General features: G+C 47.8%; 2 protein-coding genes across 2 annotated transcripts; one reads left to right on the top strand and one right to left on the bottom strand.

Moving 5' to 3' along the window:
* Window positions 1-3672: 3672 nt before the first annotated feature.
* Window positions 3673-5213, top strand: Rps28 (ribosomal protein S28). Its single transcript, XM_055617880.1, has 4 exons — window positions 3673-3735; window positions 3814-3861; window positions 4929-5059; window positions 5142-5213. The coding sequence occupies exons 1-3, from the start codon at window positions 3697-3699 to the stop codon at window positions 5049-5051; spliced, it is 210 nt and encodes a 69-aa protein (XP_055473855.1). The 5' UTR covers window positions 3673-3696; the 3' UTR covers window positions 5052-5059; window positions 5142-5213.
* Window positions 5214-5564: 351 nt separating this feature from the next.
* Window positions 5565-17555, bottom strand: Kank3 (KN motif and ankyrin repeat domains 3). The gene is made up of 11 exons (XM_055617881.1): window positions 17522-17555; window positions 11882-11955; window positions 9842-11107; window positions 9655-9754; window positions 9274-9468; window positions 9097-9181; window positions 8420-8636; window positions 6564-6706; window positions 6283-6483; window positions 6105-6203; window positions 5565-5820 (listed from the first exon to the last, which is right to left on the bottom strand). Exons 2-11 carry the CDS (start codon window positions 11913-11915, stop codon window positions 5767-5769), a joined length of 2394 nt encoding a protein of 797 aa, XP_055473856.1. The 5' UTR covers window positions 11916-11955; window positions 17522-17555; the 3' UTR covers window positions 5565-5766.
* Window positions 17556-18889: the final 1334 nt, after the last annotated feature.

Raw genomic sequence — 18889 nt, 5'->3', positions numbered from 1 at the left:
TATCCCATTATATACCTGGGTCTAGAAGGGAAAGCAAGCATCAGACAGCAATCTATGTGTATCGCCTTCAAGACAGGCTAAGGAAACATGTTCCGCCCCAATCACCCTAAGTCTCAAATATGGTTAGGTATGGAGTGCCCAAGAAAAGGAGAGGCCTAGACATGCTCCTATCCCCAACACAAAGCTAAGCTTAGCAGTGGCCTTCCTTCTACCTAAAGGAGTTTAAGAAATCAGGTCAGAGTGCCAAGCTGTGCCCACCCCTTATCCAGCAATTATAGTACTGAGCCCCAGATTACCAGACTGAAGTGACTTTCTCCCAACCCCCATTTCCAAAGACCAGGTTATGGAACTTGTGAGTTCCCTGTTATCTCAGGAACCCTTTGAAGAACCCTGCTGGGATAAAGGCTTACTGCTCAAAGAACACCTTGCCCTGGGAACCTATCCAAATCTCTGAACTTCCTGCCATGTGTGCCAACATTCCCTGTAGAGGGAAGTGGAGGGGTTATGTGGAACAAAGCTCAGTCTGCCCTTGGGTTAAATCCTGGGCTTACCAAAAAACCTAAAGCCTAAAGCCTTGAAACACTGAACTTCAAACAAAAGAGGAACTTCCCAGAGACAAGTTGGGTGGGAGTGAGTAATAAAAAGTTGGTTTTGATTAGTTTGTTTGGCCACATTGTCAAACAGCATATTTACCTGGCAATTTGAAGTTCTCCTTAAATTTTTGAAAGCTATTTTATTTTTTTAATAAGAAATATGCCCCAGCACTCAGGGAGGCAGAGACAGGCGGATCTATCTGAGTTCGAGGCCAGCCAGGTCTACAAAGTGAGTCCAGGACAGCCTAGTCTACACACAGAAACCCTGTCTCAAAAACCAAAAATAAATAAATAAAAATATAATAAAATGAGAGAAATATGGCTAGACTCTTGGGTGCACCACTGTAGTTCCAGTACTCAAAAGACTGAAGCAAGAAAGCAGGAACGGTCCAGAGTTCAGTTCCAGGACAGCCTGAGCTACATAGCGTTACCCTGTTTTTAAAAGAAAACAACGGTGGTCTGGAAAGACAGCACAATGGTTAGCACTCCTTGCAGAAGACCCAGGTTCATTTCCCAGCATCTATATGGTGATTCACAACCGTCTATAATTCCAGTTCCAAAATATCCAACACCTTCTGGCCTCCAAGAGATTGCATGCATGTAGTACACAGCTACAAAAGCAAACAAAACACCCACACACAAAGTAATAAGTTTTTTGTTTTTTTTAAAGAAACAGAAATGGTCAGCCAGATGGCTCAGTGAGTAAAGGTCCTTGCGATCAAGCCTGACAACTTAAATTCAATCTCTAGGACCTGAATGGTGGGGAAAAAAGAACTATTCCCACAAGTTTTCCTTTAATCTACAAACCACACACAAAATAGATGCAATAATTTTAAAAAGAAAAAAACAACAATTATAAGATTCTAAAATGACAATGTGAAATTTATGTCTGCCCCATGAACATATATGCTAAGCCATAGCTTTTATCATATGTACACAGGAAAATGAAAAGAACCATTTGTCTGATGCCAAGACCCAAATGAATCACTAGAGGGCGCCTTTATCCTAAAGAAGCTGCTGGCTATTGCCTGTAATCCCAGTACATCCCCACTCAACCATCTCCCCTAAAGGATCTCATTGAGTTCAAAGCCAACCTGGGCTACATTGAGTTGCAAGCCAACCAGGACTACAATGGAAGACCTTGCCTCTGAACAAACGTAGTGTCTAGTCAACTCAACATGCAAAAGGCAGGAGATCAGAGTTAGAGACCAGCTCAAACTAACATATAAAGACCTGCCTCAAATGTAGTTCAGCTGTCCCTAGTGCCACATAAACCGGGGATGGAGGTACACTCCTGGATTCCCAGCACTTGAGGAAGAAGCAGGAACAAGCGTATAAGGCCAATAAATGACAAATTTGAGGGCAGGTTGGGTACTGTTTCAGATGCTCCCCTTGGCTTCTGCTGGGTTTTCACAAAGAGTTCATTCTGAACCCAGCAAAGTGAGGTAAGGGCTTGTGGGTGCTAAAGCCACCAGCCCCATAAACCAAGAACTTTCTTTTTTGTACTGGCATCCAAAAGTCTGAGGACATGAAAAAGACTTATCAATATATAAATGTTTAAAAAAAAAAAAAAATCAAGACTGGCCCCTAAGTGACTTTGGGCAATGACTTAACCAGTGGGTCTCATTCCCCACCCCCAGGCCCCACCAGGAGCTTGAGAATATAACTTAGAGTGTAGGGTTAGAGTGAAAACTGCAAATCTACCCAAAACACCAACAAATAATGCAATCTATCTATTCCAATACAGTCCAATGAAGTTAAAAGTAAATTTCTGCTTCCATAGCCTGGTAAGATCTCTGCTCAATGCTCCAAAAGTTCAAGAGAACAGCAAATTTGGAGGGTTCTTTTCTTTCATGTTTGTTTTTCAGGTATGTAGCCCTGACTTGCCTGGAACTCACCATGCTGATCAAATAGGCCTTGAACTCACAGAAATCAGCCTGCCTGTTTTCTGAGTGCTGAGATTAAAGCTTGTATCACCATGAACAGCCTTGGATTTAGGTTTGGTGGAAAAAGGACAGGATGAGGGGGCTGAGGTTGGCAGCAAGCAGGGCCCGCTCACCGCTTGGCAATCTCCTGGTAGCGCAGCTGCAGCTTCGCCTGCAGGTCTCGCTGTGGGAGGAGAAGAGAAGTCAGATTGTAGGGAACCCAGATTAGTGAACAGGGGTAGCCAGCCAGATTATGGATATACATGAAGAAGAAAGGTGGGGGCATGACTTACAGAACTTTACTGCTAAGTTTGAGAGCCTTAGGTCTTCCAAGACCTAATTTTAAGAGCCTCCCTTTTATCTTTTCTCTTTATCGTCTTTGGATATTGGTCAAGATAGTAAACATGCTTGCCTTTACTTTATGGTAAAAACTTTCTCTGAAGATCCACCCACCCAAACAGTTGTTTGCTGAGCTCCGGTGCTGATTATACCATACCGCCTTTCTTGGACTCTAAATTAAAAGGCATAGATAGCTATCTCTTTTCCTCTTGTACATCTCCAACCTCCAGGGGCTGATGAAATCTACAGCTCCCCTTTTAGTTTTCTTCCAAAAGCTAAAAACTGATCCTCGACCTTCCAAAAATAGGAGAAAGCTAGGGCCACGAGATCCAGAGATACGGGAACGAGGAAACTCCAGGACTGTGTGGGACGTGGAGACAGTAATACGGGGAGAAAGGGGTAAGAGAGCGGGTGGGGCAAGAGGAAACTAAAGCCAGGCAATCTAAAGCCAAGGTATGGAGACAAGGGAATCCCAGAAAGCCGGCCAAAACATTTAGGACCTTGAGTCTCTGACTAATGGGAGTCAAAAATTCAAGGATCCTAGACTCCCCACTGAACTAAGGAGATGTGAAGCGGGAGATAAGCGGGAAAACCAAATCCTTTCCGGCTCGGGACGGAACGGCACACGCACCCCAGACGCCCAATTCCGCAACTTCTGGATAATGCGAGTAGCAGACGCCATGTTTCCTCCCCTCCGAAGAACGCTGGTAACGACTCTGCCCCAAGGATTGCTGGGTAGTGCGTGCAGTCTCGCGAGAGTGGGAGTAGGGCGTGGCCAGAGTATACTATAAAAGTATTTCCCTGCCCACGTGACTCCTCTCCGTCAGATCGCCGCCATCATGGACACGAGTCGCGTGCAGCCTATCAAGCTGGCCAGGGTGAGGAGACTGCGAGTGTTTAGAAACCTGGATAAAGAAGAGCGCTGGGCCTATCTAACTGTCCCCTTTTCCCTGCAGGTAACCAAAGTGCTGGGCAGAACCGGTTCGCAGGGACAGTGCACGCAGGTGAGCGGATAGCGATATTCCGACTTCCTGGGGTCGGAACCCTTCCATACACTTACGTTTACAGCTGCATGTGGTGACCTTTAATCCTGACTTCTATCCTCAGTGGAGGGTAATGACTCTAACAAACATGGATACCTTTTTTAAAAGGTGGATTTGGCTGGAGCTATGTTAGTAGACTTGCTAACGATATGAAAAACCTAAAGACTGCATCTGCATTCACGCTAAAACTCCAGTGGTGACCCATACTAATAATTTCAATCGTCAAATAAAGATCACTGGGAGTTCCAGGCACGCTTAGGCTACAGAATGTGAGCTCTGGTCCCGACAAAAGCTGGGGCACGGTGGGTAGAGTGCTTGCCTAGCATTCAGGGCTTAGGTTCCCAGCACCACATAAACCAAGAATGGTGGGGCGTGCCTTACATCTCACTACTCTAGGAGAGGAAGGGCAGCCTAGGCTAGAAATGCCTTGACTACCCTGGTTTTATACCCATATCTTCCATTACAGAAGGGACTAAGGTAGGATTCCCAGTTCGGGGGCAGTGTGTCTGTAGTTGGAGGCACAAAGATAAAATCGGTAAAGAGCAGGGGTGGAGTGGAGCATCTTTGTAATTCCAGAAGGAAATTCAGGAATTCAGAGTCAGCTCTGGCTACTGACTGGCTTAATGCCTTCTATCAGCACAGAGGCCAATCTGGGATATGAGACCTTTCTTTAAGAAAAAAAGACACCTGTTCCTTTTGCTGGGTTTCTCCCAGACCTCAACAGGACCTTCCAGCAGTGTAGATGTGCAGCCTGTTTTCTTAGGCTCTGGTGTAAACCCTTTCATTGTTACAGGTTCTTGGTGTGGGGGTGCTTCCGCTTCATATGCCTGCACCACTTCATACAGTGTACAGAAATCAGAAGTGGTCAGATCCCCTGGAACTGGAATTACAGGTGGTTAGCCAGTAGCGTGGGTGCTTGGAAATGTATCCAGGTTAAGAGCAGCAAATGTTCTTAACTGCCAAGCCATCTCACCACTCTTCTGCCACACTAGTAAGTAGCACTACCTAACTTTTGTATTGGTCTGTAGGTGCGTGTGGAATTCATGGATGACACCAGCCGCTCTATCATCCGAAACGTCAAAGGCCCAGTTCGAGAGGGTGATGTGCTCACCCTATTGGAGTCAGAAAGAGAAGCTAGGAGGTTGCGCTGATCTTGCTGGTGTGTACACGGCAACCATTGGGAAGGATCTGGGAGGTAGGGAAAGGAAGGCTCTCTATCTAATGCTTGAGTCTATTTACAGGGTCCTGGATAGCCACCACTTGACTCATGGGATCACCTGCAACTGTTAAATAAAGCATTGTTTTAACTCTTGTCTAGGTTGTCTGGTTAGGTTTTGCTTTTTTAAACTATGCTGGCCTTGAACATGGAGTCTTTCTAGATTGGGTTTCTCTGAGCAGTGTCTTTGCTTCATAAAAAGCTTGTAGTGATCATTCACTCTTGGTGCTCTCTGAAAGCCCTTCAATAGGCATCTTTTATTTTTTATATTTATACAGCACACCAGAAGAGGGCACCAGATCTCACTATAGATGGTTGTGAGCCACCATGTGGTTGCTGGGAATTGAACTTAAGACCTTTGGAAGAACAGTGTTCATAACCTCTGACCCATCTCTCCAGCCCTCAATAGGCATCTTACACATGGGAGTTTTGTCAGTGACACCCACACAAAGCACAACTGTAATAGAAATGGTTTATTAGGAATGATGTTTTATGAAGTGAGTAGGTTCAAAGCAGTAACATTTCTCAGGCCCTTCCCTGAACATCCTAACTGAAGCTAGAAGGAACCACTGTGTAAGGTGTCCTGTGATTAGAAGCTCAGACGGGAAACGGAACATTCTCCTATAGTCCCAATGTGCGTACGTAACAGCTCACTGCATCCCTTCACTGGGTGTGGCTGTGGAAGACCCTGGAGATGACTGGCCCTAGAAGAAAGAAAGGGATCCTGTAGGCAGAAGGCTGCAAAGTTTCAGCCAAGTGGGGGCTTAAGGACAAGTGTTAAATGAGTTATGTCTACCCACTGGGTGTGTCCTCCCAGGCTGGGGCAACCCTTCAATTGAGGCTTTGAGCTTTTTCCCTAAAGCAAAGGAATATTTTCCAGACCAGGTAGCTAGAGTGTGCCTTTGATATATCTGGTCCTAGCCTAAGGGTTTTGCTAGTTAAGCATCAAATAGGTCCTCCATCATTGTTTCTTGGGGACCACACTTACCTGGGAGGCATGGTGGTTGGATGTCAGGTGGGCATGGAGCAGTGCAGCCACCTCTTCTTGTTGAGCCTCCAGTGCAATGGCCAGGGCACTGGTACCCTCCTGAGGGATGATAGGACATTAGGTCCCAGAGCTATAGAGGCACACACTACCACTATTCCAGGCCCTCTTAGTGTCTCACATTGTCTAAGATGGTTAGGTCACAGCCTGGCTGAGCCAGCAACAACTGAACTGTGTCAAGGTGTCCATACTCGCTGGCACACATCAATGCTGTGGCCCCATCGGCATCCTGTACATTGACATCAGCCCCACATTCCAGCAAGGCAGCCACCATATCCTGGTGGCCATGGCTGATGGCCAGCATGAGAGCTGTCTGTCCAGTCTAGAAAAGGAAAAGAGGCCTGAAGTTTTCAAAGTAGAAAGTGATACCACCTTAACCACCCATTGGAATTGTCTATGCACCTGGCTAGCCTTGGCATTGACATCACCCATGCTGAAAAGTCTCTGGACCACAGCCATGTCTTCCTCCTGCCCCACAGAAGTGAGTGCAGCCAACATGAGTGCAGAATAGCCGGCTCTATTCTGGTGATTGACATCACAGACCCCTGGAAAAAAGAAAGAGGTCAGTAACTTCATGCAAACCTCAAATGCTGGTTGGTTCAAGAGGACAGTGTTGGGTCTCTCGTATCCCATGCTGACCAGAGAAGGGCAGGGTATGAGCTTGTAGTGCTGCTTCCACCTTCCCAGCACTGAGAGCACTGGGCAAGAACACCAGGTAACTACACCACCACTCCCTCAGCCAGGTGAGTCTGTGTGCATGAGTATGAGGTTTGTAAGTAATAGAGGTCAGGGAGACCTGAGTGCTGGCAGCCAGTAAGGCCCCGCAGAGATGCAGTACATAGCAATACATAGATCTAGACCTACACAGCCTTTTTTAGTTTTTCCTTATTTTTACTTGGCCAGGTGGTGCACACCTTTAATCCCAGCACTTAGGAGGCAAAGGCAGGTAGATCAGAGTTCAAGGCCAGCATGCTCCAGAACAGCCAGAGCTACACAGTGAGATCCTGTCTCCAAAAAAAAAAATTAAAACTACTGTGTGCCATGATAATGTGAAGGTAAAGTGGGACTAGCAACTGAGCAACTAGAGATTTGAAGGGCACAACAAAGAATTGAAGTTAGTGGTTAGTCTGTGGCTCACTATCCCCTCTCTACATTGTTGCAAAGGCAAAACATGAGTGAGCACTACCAACTACATTTCATAAAGAAATATCCAGGTAAGTGTATTTGCTTCAGTGGGGGGATAAGAGGAGGCAGGAGGAAGGTGAACAAGCAGTACTCCAGCTTGATAGTAGTTAGAAGCCTAACCAGTGAGTAACCTGCCTAGATACTATGGAGTCCAAGAACTCAGGAAGCAGTCAGGCATAGACACATGCCTTTAAAACCACTAGAGCTCCAGACCAGCGAGAGGTACTTAGACCTTAGGTCGTGGGGGAAGGTTTGCTGGGTGTAGTGGCACATGCCTTTAATCTCAGCACTCAGAGAGGCAGAAGCAGCCTGGTGTACAAAGAGTCCAGGACAAGGAGAAAAGGAAGAAGGGAAGAAAACAAAGCAGGGAGGTGGGATGGCTGGAGAGATAACTTAGGTTAAGCACATTGGCTCTTCTTCCAAAGGTCCTGAGTTCAATTCCCACATGGTGGCTCATCTTTTAAAAAAACCAAAAAAGTGAGGCCTACATATTGAAGAATGTAGTATACCAAGGAAGGGAAGTGTTACATTGAGGTCTCTGATCTCAAAACTGGGTGTTACTGTGAATGGTGGAGGAGCTAACGTAGGACAACTGAAGATACAGTTAGGTCAGAAGGCCTTTGCACCTCTGTAATTTCAGTATTTGGAAGGCAGAGGTAGCACGGTCACAAATTTGAGACAAGGCATGGGTTACATAGCAAGGCCTTATAAAGTCAGTGCTCAGAGGGTTAGCGCACCAACTGCCAGCCTGAGGACCAGACCTGAATCATAGAGCCCACATAAAAGTTGAGCACCATGTCTGTAACCTCAAGACTGGGGAGATGAAAACAGATGGGACTTGCTAGCCAAACAGCTCCAGGTTCAATGGGAAGTTCTATTTCAGAAGACAAACGAGAGAGAGTCATAGAGGAAAACACCCAATGTTGACTTCTGGCCAAATGACCAATGATCCACCTACCAATAGCTTGAGAGAGGCCCAATGGAATCATCTGCCACTCAGCATTTTTTATGACCCTCAACAACCCCAGCCTTCACCCATCCTGGTGCTCTTCTCCACAACCCAATACCCTAACCTGTATCCAGTAGCAGGCTGGAAATGGCCAGATTGCCATGAGACACGCTGTAATGCAGGGCTGTGTTTCCATTGCCATCAGACAGGTTTACCACATGAACGAGCAGCTCAGGCCCCAGGTTCTTCACCCCTCGAAGCACCCCAGCTACAGGCTCAGCCTCAGAACGCTTTTGGCTGGACACTCGAAACCACTCCTGGGCCACAAGGCGTGCTGCACTCTGGCAGGACAGGGGCAAACAAGGCATCAGTGTTGATAAAAGATGGGATGGGATGGGGTGTGCGTGTTAGACCCCTTTGTTTATCCTGAAAAGGAAAGCCGGCCAACACTTTCTAAGTAGGGAGTCAAGAACCCAGGTGGAGACTCCTCTTCAAAAATGGAGTACAGTGAGATTCATATGGTCACGAAAATAGACATTATGGTGAAATAGGAATGAGTGTTGCAGTGAGCACCACTTGCTCTTGAAGTGTCAGAGTGGGTCTGGGGCTCTGATCCTTAGTTGGGGCAGTAGGTAGGCAGTCAAGAAAAGGTCAGAGCTGTCCTAGGGACAGTCTTCTTGGAGAAGTAAGGATCAAGGACTGTCTCTAGTGAGAAAGGACCAACTTGGTACTCCTGCTCTAGGAAGCCCTGCGTTCTTCCCTAAGAGGATGTCAGTGAGGAGAGGTATCCCACACACTCACGCCATCTCTGCTGAGTCCACGGGGCCGAATCAGCTGCCTATTCAGAGCAATGCACGCCTCCCTTAAACGTGGGTTCAGATCACACCTGCCAGAGAAGCCAGTCTAGACTCAGGATCCTGGGCAATGATGACCAGGAGAGGGAATCCAATACACTCCAGACCTTTGGAGAACACTCACCTCCCTTCTGTTCCTGCCTTCAGCTCTGGGTGTGCCTCAAGGTTGGAGTCCTTGGCGTCTTTGCTGTTGGTGGGGCCAGGAGTTCCAGCATCAGATCCCCCACTGCTATCATCTGACCCGGAAGAGCTACTCCTGGGGAGTTGAGCACTGCCATCTTCGTTGTCACTGTCATCCTCGCTGGAGGAGCTCTCATACCTGGGAAAAAGATGGGAAGCACCTGTTAAGCCTCCCCTGTGAGTCCATTCAAGAGGACTGTGAGGTGTGAGTGGCATTTTCAAGATGAGGAGATTGAGGCCTATGAGCAGAGGGTCAGAGCTGGGATTAATAGTCTGCTGTCCCTCCTCCCCCATGGCTATCTTGGGGAAGGGGAGAAACGCTCACTCTCCGTTAAGGACCCCAACGAACTGCAGGCTCTTGGGTCCCTGACTGGATTGAGCACCTGGAATACCATCTTTCTTCTTCATGATGGATTTGAGGATGCCTGGCAGGGAATCACATGAGGGTACTGAGTTTGACTTCAGGAATCTGAAAACCAAGTTTCTTTCAACCAGAAGTGGAGGAGACTCACCAGCAGGGGCCACCTCATCTCCAACCATGGTTCTGGGCTGGTTCTCCATTGGGAGGTCGGTCTGCGTGATCTTCTCAGTGCAACCCAATGTGGTCTGGATGGCCACCTCTCGAGACTGAGGCCTAGTCACTGTAGCCTCGAAGGCCTCCTCCAGCTCCCTCAATCGGCCCAGCAAGAGTTCGCTCACCCCTCGCTGATGCTCCAAGCTGGAGCGGAGCAGCTCCAGCTCCCGCTCTGCAGCTTCGGGCAGCCCCAGCAGCGCCTCGGTCACCCACGTGTCCACCTCAACGGTCTCAGGGACCACCTCCACTCCAGCCTCCCCTGTCTCGGGTACTGCCTGGGCATCTGCCTCTCGGGTCTCGGGCAGGACTTCAGTGCCCACCTCCCGAGTCTGGGGTTCCCCATCGGGCGTCCTAGACGCTGGGTCGAGGACCTGCAGCGCTCTTTCGCTGCGCCTGGCAGCCAACCCGTCGGGATCGTTAGCCCTGGGGCTCGCCCTAGAGCGGGCTCCTCGATCCGAGGTGGCCAGACGCTCGGTGAGTCGCCGAAGCTGGGCGAGCTTGTCTGGGCGCACCTCGATTTCTACTTCTTGCTCTGGCTGCACGCGCCCGGCCAGTAGCCGTGCCTTCTCCGCACGTAGCGTGCGCACCTGCTCCTGCAGCTCCGGCAGAGCGCGTGCCTGGTCCTCGAGCTCACGCAGGCGCCGCAGCGCCACAGCCATCTGCTCCCTCACCAGCTGCAGCTGGGCAGGGCCTGGTGAAGCAAGGGCAGGGTTGAGGGCGGGGCTGCTGCGACCGGACCCGAGCAAGCTCTGCGTGACTGCACTCTGCGTGACTGCACGGGCAGGGCTGAGCGCACGTTCCCGGGCCTGTGCCTCCTCCAGTCGTCGGCTGGTCTCCAGGAGCGTGTGCTCGACGCGTGGGTTGCGCCAAAAGGAGCGCGGAGACAGTGGAGGTAGCAAGAGCTCCGGGGGCGCCCCGGGAGAGCGTGCACCTGAGGCTCCACCGTCGTCACTGGCCAGGGATTCGCTGGAGGTCCAGGCGCCTGGGCTTCGCGCACCAGCAAGGCCTGTTCTGGACAAGCGTGGGCGGCGTGTGTGCGGGGGTACTGGCGCTCGGCGGGAGACAGGGCCACGCTCCAGTTCTTCCACATACTTGAGGAAGTCCAGGTCCAGGTGGAAGCCATAGGGCGTCTCTACTGAGTAGGGAGAACTAGGGCTGCGGGCACTCCTGGTGAGGCCTGGGTACAGGTGAGGGCCGCCCAGGTCTGTGGTATAACGGGCATGGAGAGGGAAGAGGGGTCAAACCAAGAAGTTCCCAGAGAGAGAGTACAAATGTGTCCCCTGCCCCCTTTGCCCCTGTGATACACCTGTAGCATTGCCAGGGCTCATGACCACACCTAAGGCTTGTAGGTGTATCTGCAAGATAGGCATGCTATCATGTTTATTAAGCACCCACTATGTGACAAACACATAAACTTGGGACACTATATTAAGGAAGGCAATATCCAGGCCTAGACACAATCATTTCAAGTGACTTTTAAGGCAGTAATACACGGTGAATTACAGAACCATTGCAGGAGCCAACTTTGGCTCTCATGTCAGGAAAGATTTCCTGTTTCAGGAACTTAACAAAGTGAGCCCTTCATAATAAGGTGGAAGCAGCTGCAAGGGCAGAAGGTTCCAAGGAGAAAAATAGCCCACAGATAACACTGGAAAGTCTGAATAGTGACCGACAGATGGAAGTCAGGTGTCTTCAGAATGGTGAAAGAAGGGAGAGAGAGAAGAGCTAAAGGATGGGCAGAGGGCACAACGTGGGGAGAGGTCTCCTAGGCAACCATGGGAAGTTGGGACATTTATTTATGGGGACTGTCATGAGTGGGTTTTAAACAGAGCCATGACACTGTCTAATAGGCTTTGGAAGAGGCCATGTGGCCACTAAGTTGACATTGATATGGACATTGCTGAGCTATGTCCATATATGCACACAAGCACCCAATGTGGATTTCTGTAAGCACATCTACCTCATTTTGTACACTCACCAGGAAGGTTCTGATTCAGGACAAATTTGGCCATGTTTCCTGGAGTAGGCACCAGACAGCCTGAAAAATGTTCCCTAGAAAAGTAAGAGTGCAAATCCAGTCCTGTCCCTTGCTTTGAATCTGATGTCAGTTATACCACCATTGAAACTTTGAGCAAACAGACCCAAGAGCACTTTTTTCTAGCTCACCCACCATCAGGCTCTCCTCCTCCCTCAGGAGCCTTGGAACTGCTTTGCCACAGATGGAGTCCAAGGCTTTGTAAATCCTACACTCTACCACTTTTGCTTTGAGACAAGGCCTTGCTATGTGGTTAAGACTGGCCTAAAATCATAATCCTGCCTCAACCTCCCAAGCTCTGGGGTAACAAATGTGTACCGCTATGTTTGGCTGAAATCTGAAGTGAACAAAGTATGAACACGCAGGTTACAAACCTGGAAAGGAGGTTTGTAGGTAAGTTGCCTAGGCTCCTGTCTCAAAAAGTGAAAATAGAGCTAAGGATATAGTTCAATGGCTTAATGATACTAGGTTCAACTCCCAGGAACAATTTCTTTTGCATTTATCATAGAAAAATGGTAAGATTTAATTTCATATTGGAATTTTAACCAAGGTTTCTTGCCCCTTCAAGGAATGATTGATGGAAAGAATAAATCTAAATAGCTCAATGCTGCATCTGATGAATACCTGACTCTCTGGAACGTCTCTAGTACTGAGCTACAGAGCTCTGTTCTTGGCTTGTAAAACTTTAAAATGGAAACACAAGCACCTAAGAAGGCAAAGCCGTAACTATACATGAAGAGTTCAAGGAGTATTACTCTTCAGGTGGCATAATGGAAGCTAAGATAGTGAGGGTCTGGAACTGGGGATTTGGCTCATTGGTAAAGCATTTGCCTAGCATACGCAAGGACATGAATTTGATCTGTAGCAGCACCAAAAATAATAATAATAATAATCATCATCATCATCATCATCCTGGGCTGGAGATGTAGTTCACTTGGTAGAGTACTTGTCCAGCATGCATGAAGCTCTGGTATATGCTTATCACTCCATCACTCAGGAGGTAGAAGCAGGAGGATCAGGGGTTCAAGATCATTCTCAGCTTCACACAGTTTGAGGTCAGCCTGGGATACATAAGACCCGATCTCAGAAGAGTGGCTCAGAAGTTCAGAGCACTTGCAAAGGACCAGGTTCAGTTCCCAGCACCTACACTGGACAACTCACAACCTCCTGTAATTCCAGTTCCAACAGTCTTCTGGCCACTGAGAACAGTTCCACACTCATGATTCAATACATTCACCTAGATACATATACATATAATAAAAAGGGTTTAAAGGAAGGAAAGTGCTGGAAAGTTAAGTGTTTGTTACACTCTTCCAGAGGACCCAAGTTTGGTTCCAATGGTGTCTCCAGTTCCAGTGGATCCAGCGCACTCTTCTCACCTCCTCAAGCACCGAGCACACACGGGAAGTACATACATAAATTCAAACAGATATGCATGAATAATTTTTTAAGGAAGAGAGGAATAAAAGAAGGAAAGAAAAGGCAAGCCAGGCATGATGGTACACACTGTAACCCTTCCACTCACAAGACTAAAATAGGAAGACAGTCAATGAAATCAGTCTCATTGGGCCATAAGTAAGGCTGAGGTCAGCCTAAGCTGTATACTAGAAAACTATTCCAGAAAGAGGAAGAGCAGATAGAATGAGAAGAGATCAAATATTTAATGGAATAGCTAAGATTAAATCCAGAACTTTAATCCCAGCACTAAGAAGCAGAAGCAGGAGGATATCTGAGTTCTAGGAGAACCAGAGGTACCTAGAGACATCTCAAAAACCAAAAGCAGTATAGGATGGGGACAGGTGTGTAGCTTCAAGGCACTGCACTGGCCTAGCATGCATAAGGTCCTGGGCTCAATCTTCAGTGTCCAGCATACCCATATATGCATACCCATATACATACAAAAATGGACAAGAAGAATGTTGGGACTTTGGAACCCACATGAAAAATCTTCAGGGAACAGAAAGTGGCTCAAATTGACTGTCTACTGTATACTCTCCCTAATTAGCCCCCCCCCCAGGATTCTACAACATAGATTACTGTTCACATTTTACAGAGCAATTAAGTCCATTGCCTATGTGGAAAACCTTTCAGATTAGGCTCTGTACACCTTCTAGGGACCCCTTGTTTGTAGTGCCTCGTCAAGCCCTTGCCTATGTAGATTTCCACCTGGCAGACACAACCCATCTTCTGGCTCACCAAACCTCTGCTCTAACCAACTAAAAACTAAGCCACTGTTTCCAGCTTCTTGCATTCTGGATGGCCATCTGAGTGTCAGACATTACTAGGTGTTCAGCACCCATGAGCATACCTATCACGTCACCCTCTCCACTGCTGGGAGGATCCCCTTCTGCTCTCTGAGCCCGCTCTTCCCATTCTTCCCCTGTCCAAGCTGACATCTCCCTCCCCACCACAAGCAGCTGTTTCCTGTCCCCACACCGACTGGAAGGGGCAAGCCGGCAGAGCAACAGGTCACCGTGGAGGACAGCCAGTCCCTCTCACAGCTTGTTTTCAGGAAATTACCAGGGAAGAACTGGGCTTTGGGAAAAACCTGGACCAGGGCTCAGGGGTTTGGAACTGCCTTTTGCACAGCTGGAGTATGATTCTGTGCAGTCTGCTCTCTCCTCTAGTGACCTGGTCATATCCAAATCCAAAACTATGTGACAGAGAAAGCAGCTACAGGTCATTTCTAAGACCCAGACCAGCTGGAACAGCCAGGCCCAAAGGCCAAACTGAGACATAGGGCAGTGATTATTAGGGTGGTAAATAACAATAAGGTTGCTGTTTGCTTTTAATTGGGTTTTTTTTTTTCTTTTAAGGCATTTTAAATTTTGTGTTTAGTCTATGTGTGGATAATTGCCCGTGTAGGCCAAAGATGGTAGATGCCCTGGAGCTGGAGTCACAGGTGTGAGCTGACCAAGATAGCTGCTGGGAATCAAACTACAAGAGTAGTACTCAATCTTAACCACTGAGCCATCTCTTCAACCCACTAGTTTTGTTTTGTTTTGTCTTAGGAAGCCTAGGATGGCCTCCAACTCCCTATGTAGTCAATGGTGACCCTGAACTTGACCCTACTACCTGCACCTCCTGAGTGCTGGCATGACAGGAGTGCTTTACCACAGCTGGTTTATGCAGTAGTGGGGATGGAACACAAGGCTTCATGAATGCTAAGCAAACACTCTTAATAATGCAGCCATAGCCACAGCCTCATTTTTTTTTTTTTACCCTTTACCTGTGGGTCAACTTCTAAGTAGTTTGTGCTACCAGCCTGAGACTTTCTACAGTTGGTCCTCATATGATCACTCACCTCTCCCCACTGTGCTGATGGAGAAACAGTACATAGAGAGCAGTTAAGCTATATGCCAAAAGACATGCATTGGCAAAAGCCAGCTTTGAATCTGTGCAGCTGTGCTCAGATTCCTGTATTGGCCAGTGTGCTTGGCTGCACTTTTGTGTTCTTTGTTTTTACACTTATTTTTCATGTATATATGTGGGCATGTGAATGCCTCAGCACTCGTGTGAAGGTTGAGAGTCAGTTCTACCATGTGGGTCCTGAGGACTGAACTCAGACTCCAGCCACCAGCCTGTACCAACCCATTTTGTTTATGTCTATCTTTGTTTGTTTGGGGAATTGGTGTTTTTTTGTTTTGTTTTGTTTTTCTTTGCTTGGTTGGTTGGTTTTTGTTTTTTGTTGTTGTTTTGTTTTGTTTTGTTTTGTTTGCTAGGGCTTTGGGGACTTTTTTGTTCTGTTTTATTTGCATTTGAAACAAAGTCTTCCTTTGTAGCTAGGCCAGGCTGACCTTGAACTCACAGAGTTTGTCCTGTCTCTCCCTCCTGGGTTCTGCCCTGTTTACTTTGTCATTATTTTACTTTATGTATTTATTTAAGATAGGGTCTCACTATGTATCACTAGCTAGCCTGAAATTTGCTATGTAAATCAGGATGGTTTCAAACTAACAGAGATTCACCTGCCTCTGCTTCTGGAGTGCTGGGATTTCAGGCATGCACCACCACCACATGTGGAAGCCTATATTTATTTATTTCAATTCCAAATTTTCCTGCCTCAACCTCCCACATGCTGGGTTTCAGACATGTACCACCACACACAAAAAAAATGCCTTTTTTTTTTTTTCCATTCCCTCCTGGCCCGTTACCTCTCCTTCCATGCTGAGGGTGAAGCCTAGAGTTTCACATGCTAGGTGAGTTCTCTACCACTGAGCTAATAACTAGCACTTTTTAAAAAATGACATTTTATGTATTTTATATCGGTGGTGGGTAGGTGCAAGCATGTCAGGGGTGAGAGTGGAGGTGAGAGGGCACCCCTGTGGAATCAATTCTCTCCTTCCACGACATAGATCCCAGGGATCCAACTCAAGATGTCAGGGATGGCATCAAGCACCTTTCCTGTCCAATCCATCTTACTGACCCTTAAACCCTTTTACTAAGCAGGCTTTGAACTCACTCTGTAGCTGAAGGCAAGCCTTGAACTCACTCTGTAGCTCCCAGGCAGGCCTTCGACTTTCAGTCCTCCTACCTTTGACCTCTCAGGTAACTAGGCACTTTGGAAAGATTCCCTTCCCCCCCCCCAAAAAAAAAAAAAATGGTAGGGAACCTGGGTCATTTATCGCTCACCCTCCCAGCCAGCAGCTGTCAGTTCCTGCCTCAAGGGGGCACAAAGAGTGTGGTGAAGCAAGCCCACACGTAGACTGCTGCACAAACCAACGCCTCCTGGAGTGGGGCGTGTAGCTGCCCTCATCTCTCCCACACTGCCTGGCTGTCAAAGCTAAATCCGGATCCATTGCCTGAGACCCCCTCATTAAGCCGTCAGAGCTGAAGCCACACGCCCCCAGACCCGCCCCGGGGACTATTTCAGGACACAGAGCTGTTCTCAGGAAACCTGAAGGATGGGGCACAGGGAACGCAGTGTGCACCCAGGGTCCAGAAGAGGATATGTCTTATTGACCTAAGGCTCTAGGTAGTGGCACCTCCTTGACGTTGGGACGGGCTCAAGATAGATAGTGGGGGATAGATGATGGTAGGACAAGAGGTCCTCACTTCATCACACACACCCCACCTCTCCAAACATACACAACCAGGTCAGCTTGGAAAAGACAGCGCAATTTCCTACAGGAAAAGCTGCTGGGCGGTTCCATCCGCTACTATTGTCTGTAGGTCCGGGGGGCCATCCGTCCCTCCCTCCAACACTGTTTCCGTATCACCAGCCCCCTCCACCACCCTGCAAGAAGCCCATCCCGAAAAGGCTAATCCCAGGTCCCCAAGCCTACTCTGGGGAAGGGTCCCCAGGCATCTGAGAGACCACGGTGCGCACAAGCTCCCGCAGTTGGGTCCTGGATGGCCATGTGGCGGCCATCTGTTCAATCTAGTGTTCCCCTCCCCGATCGGATCTAACCCACCTAGGGCTCCCAGTGTCTCAATGGTCACCTTTACAGGACATAGTGCTCAATCCGTCGCAGAGCACAAAGCCCAAAGAAGGGGGCTGAAAGCACCGCGCCCCTCCCGAACACTTTATGTCCTCAGTTTTCCCTCTAGTAACCCCCTGGGTATCCCGGCAAGCTTGAACTGTACCTGAATCCGAAGCCCCTGCCGCGCCTGCACAGCACCCGAGCCCGCCCCCTCGAAGCTCGGAAAGGGTTATCAATGCTTTCATCCCTAACTGATGGCTATTTCAGCCAACCAAAACTCGAAGCTGACCGAACTATCCAATTGTAAGGCAGAGTGGGTCACCTGGGCGGGGTCGGGGATGGGACGAGCCTGAGGGCGGGGCCTACAGTAGTGATCTGGGAAGAACGGAGAAGTGGAGTAGGGTGTTGAGGAGCCACAGCTGAGTCGTGCTGGTCCAGGAGTGAAAAGGTGGGGGGGGGGGGGGGGTCATTCACAGGACAAGAGAGGTCTGCAGCAGGAATCTAAGCAAACTATTTCAATGGGATGTGTGTGACAAGTTTAATTGGTTGAAGTCCTAAGACCCTGGATCTTGCCCACCACAGGACCTTTGCATATGTTGTGCCACTTTGCAGAAATATTCTCAGTATGTGATACTTTTCTCTATTTCCAGGTGTTCAATCTATGTGTCCCTGCCTCCCGCTGCCCCGAAAAGCCTTAACATAGCCATTCCCTAGTCATTATCATTGCCATAACTATGGATTATTAACTAAATAGCAACTTGCATTTAGGAGAAAGGCAAAGTTACCACTAACAACCCCACTAAACATTTTAGGATTGCCACTGCTTCAGGCATACACTAGGCATTTAATATCTGTTCTGCTAGGGATATATAACTCAATGGTACAGAACTTGTCTAGCATAAATACTGGGTGAAATACTCAGTACCACAGTAGTTAGGTAGGTAGGTAGATAGATAGATAGATAGATAGATAGATAGATAGATAGATAGATAGATAGATAGATAGATAGAAGATAGATAGGTAGGTGGATAGATAGATAGATAGATAGATAGATAGATATAGACAATAGACAGATAATCAATAGACACGTATGTGGATACATACATACATACATACATACATACATACATACATACGTAGATGATAGATAAAAAAGTCACATAAATGACTTAAAACTATATTTAAGGTCAGTGAGATGGCTTAGCATGTAAAAGCACTTGTTAACAAGCCTGCCTATACTGAGTTTGAGCCCCCAGACCAAGTAATGGAAAGAAAAAAGCAACTCCCACAAGTTGTCTTCAGACTTTCATTTTGTGCCATGAATCCTTTCACATACACACACATACTTACATACATCTAGATATACAGTAAATTGATATAATTTTTTAAAGTACATTTAACTCTAACCCATTCAAAGTATGTTATGATCAAAACCTACATGTGGGGTGTGGTGGTGCACACCTTTAATCTCGGCACTCAGTGAGGCAGAAGCAGGTGGATCGCTGTGAGTTAGAGGTCAGCCTGATCTACA

Source organism: Psammomys obesus, unplaced genomic scaffold, assembly GCF_907164565.1.
Source record: "Psammomys obesus unplaced genomic scaffold, mPsaObe1.curated_primary_1811, whole genome shotgun sequence".
In the NCBI taxonomy this organism is placed as follows: domain Eukaryota; kingdom Metazoa; phylum Chordata; class Mammalia; order Rodentia; family Muridae; genus Psammomys; species Psammomys obesus.
The sequence above is the reverse complement of the archived record's forward strand: the minus strand, read 5'-3'. Positions and strand labels throughout refer to the sequence as shown.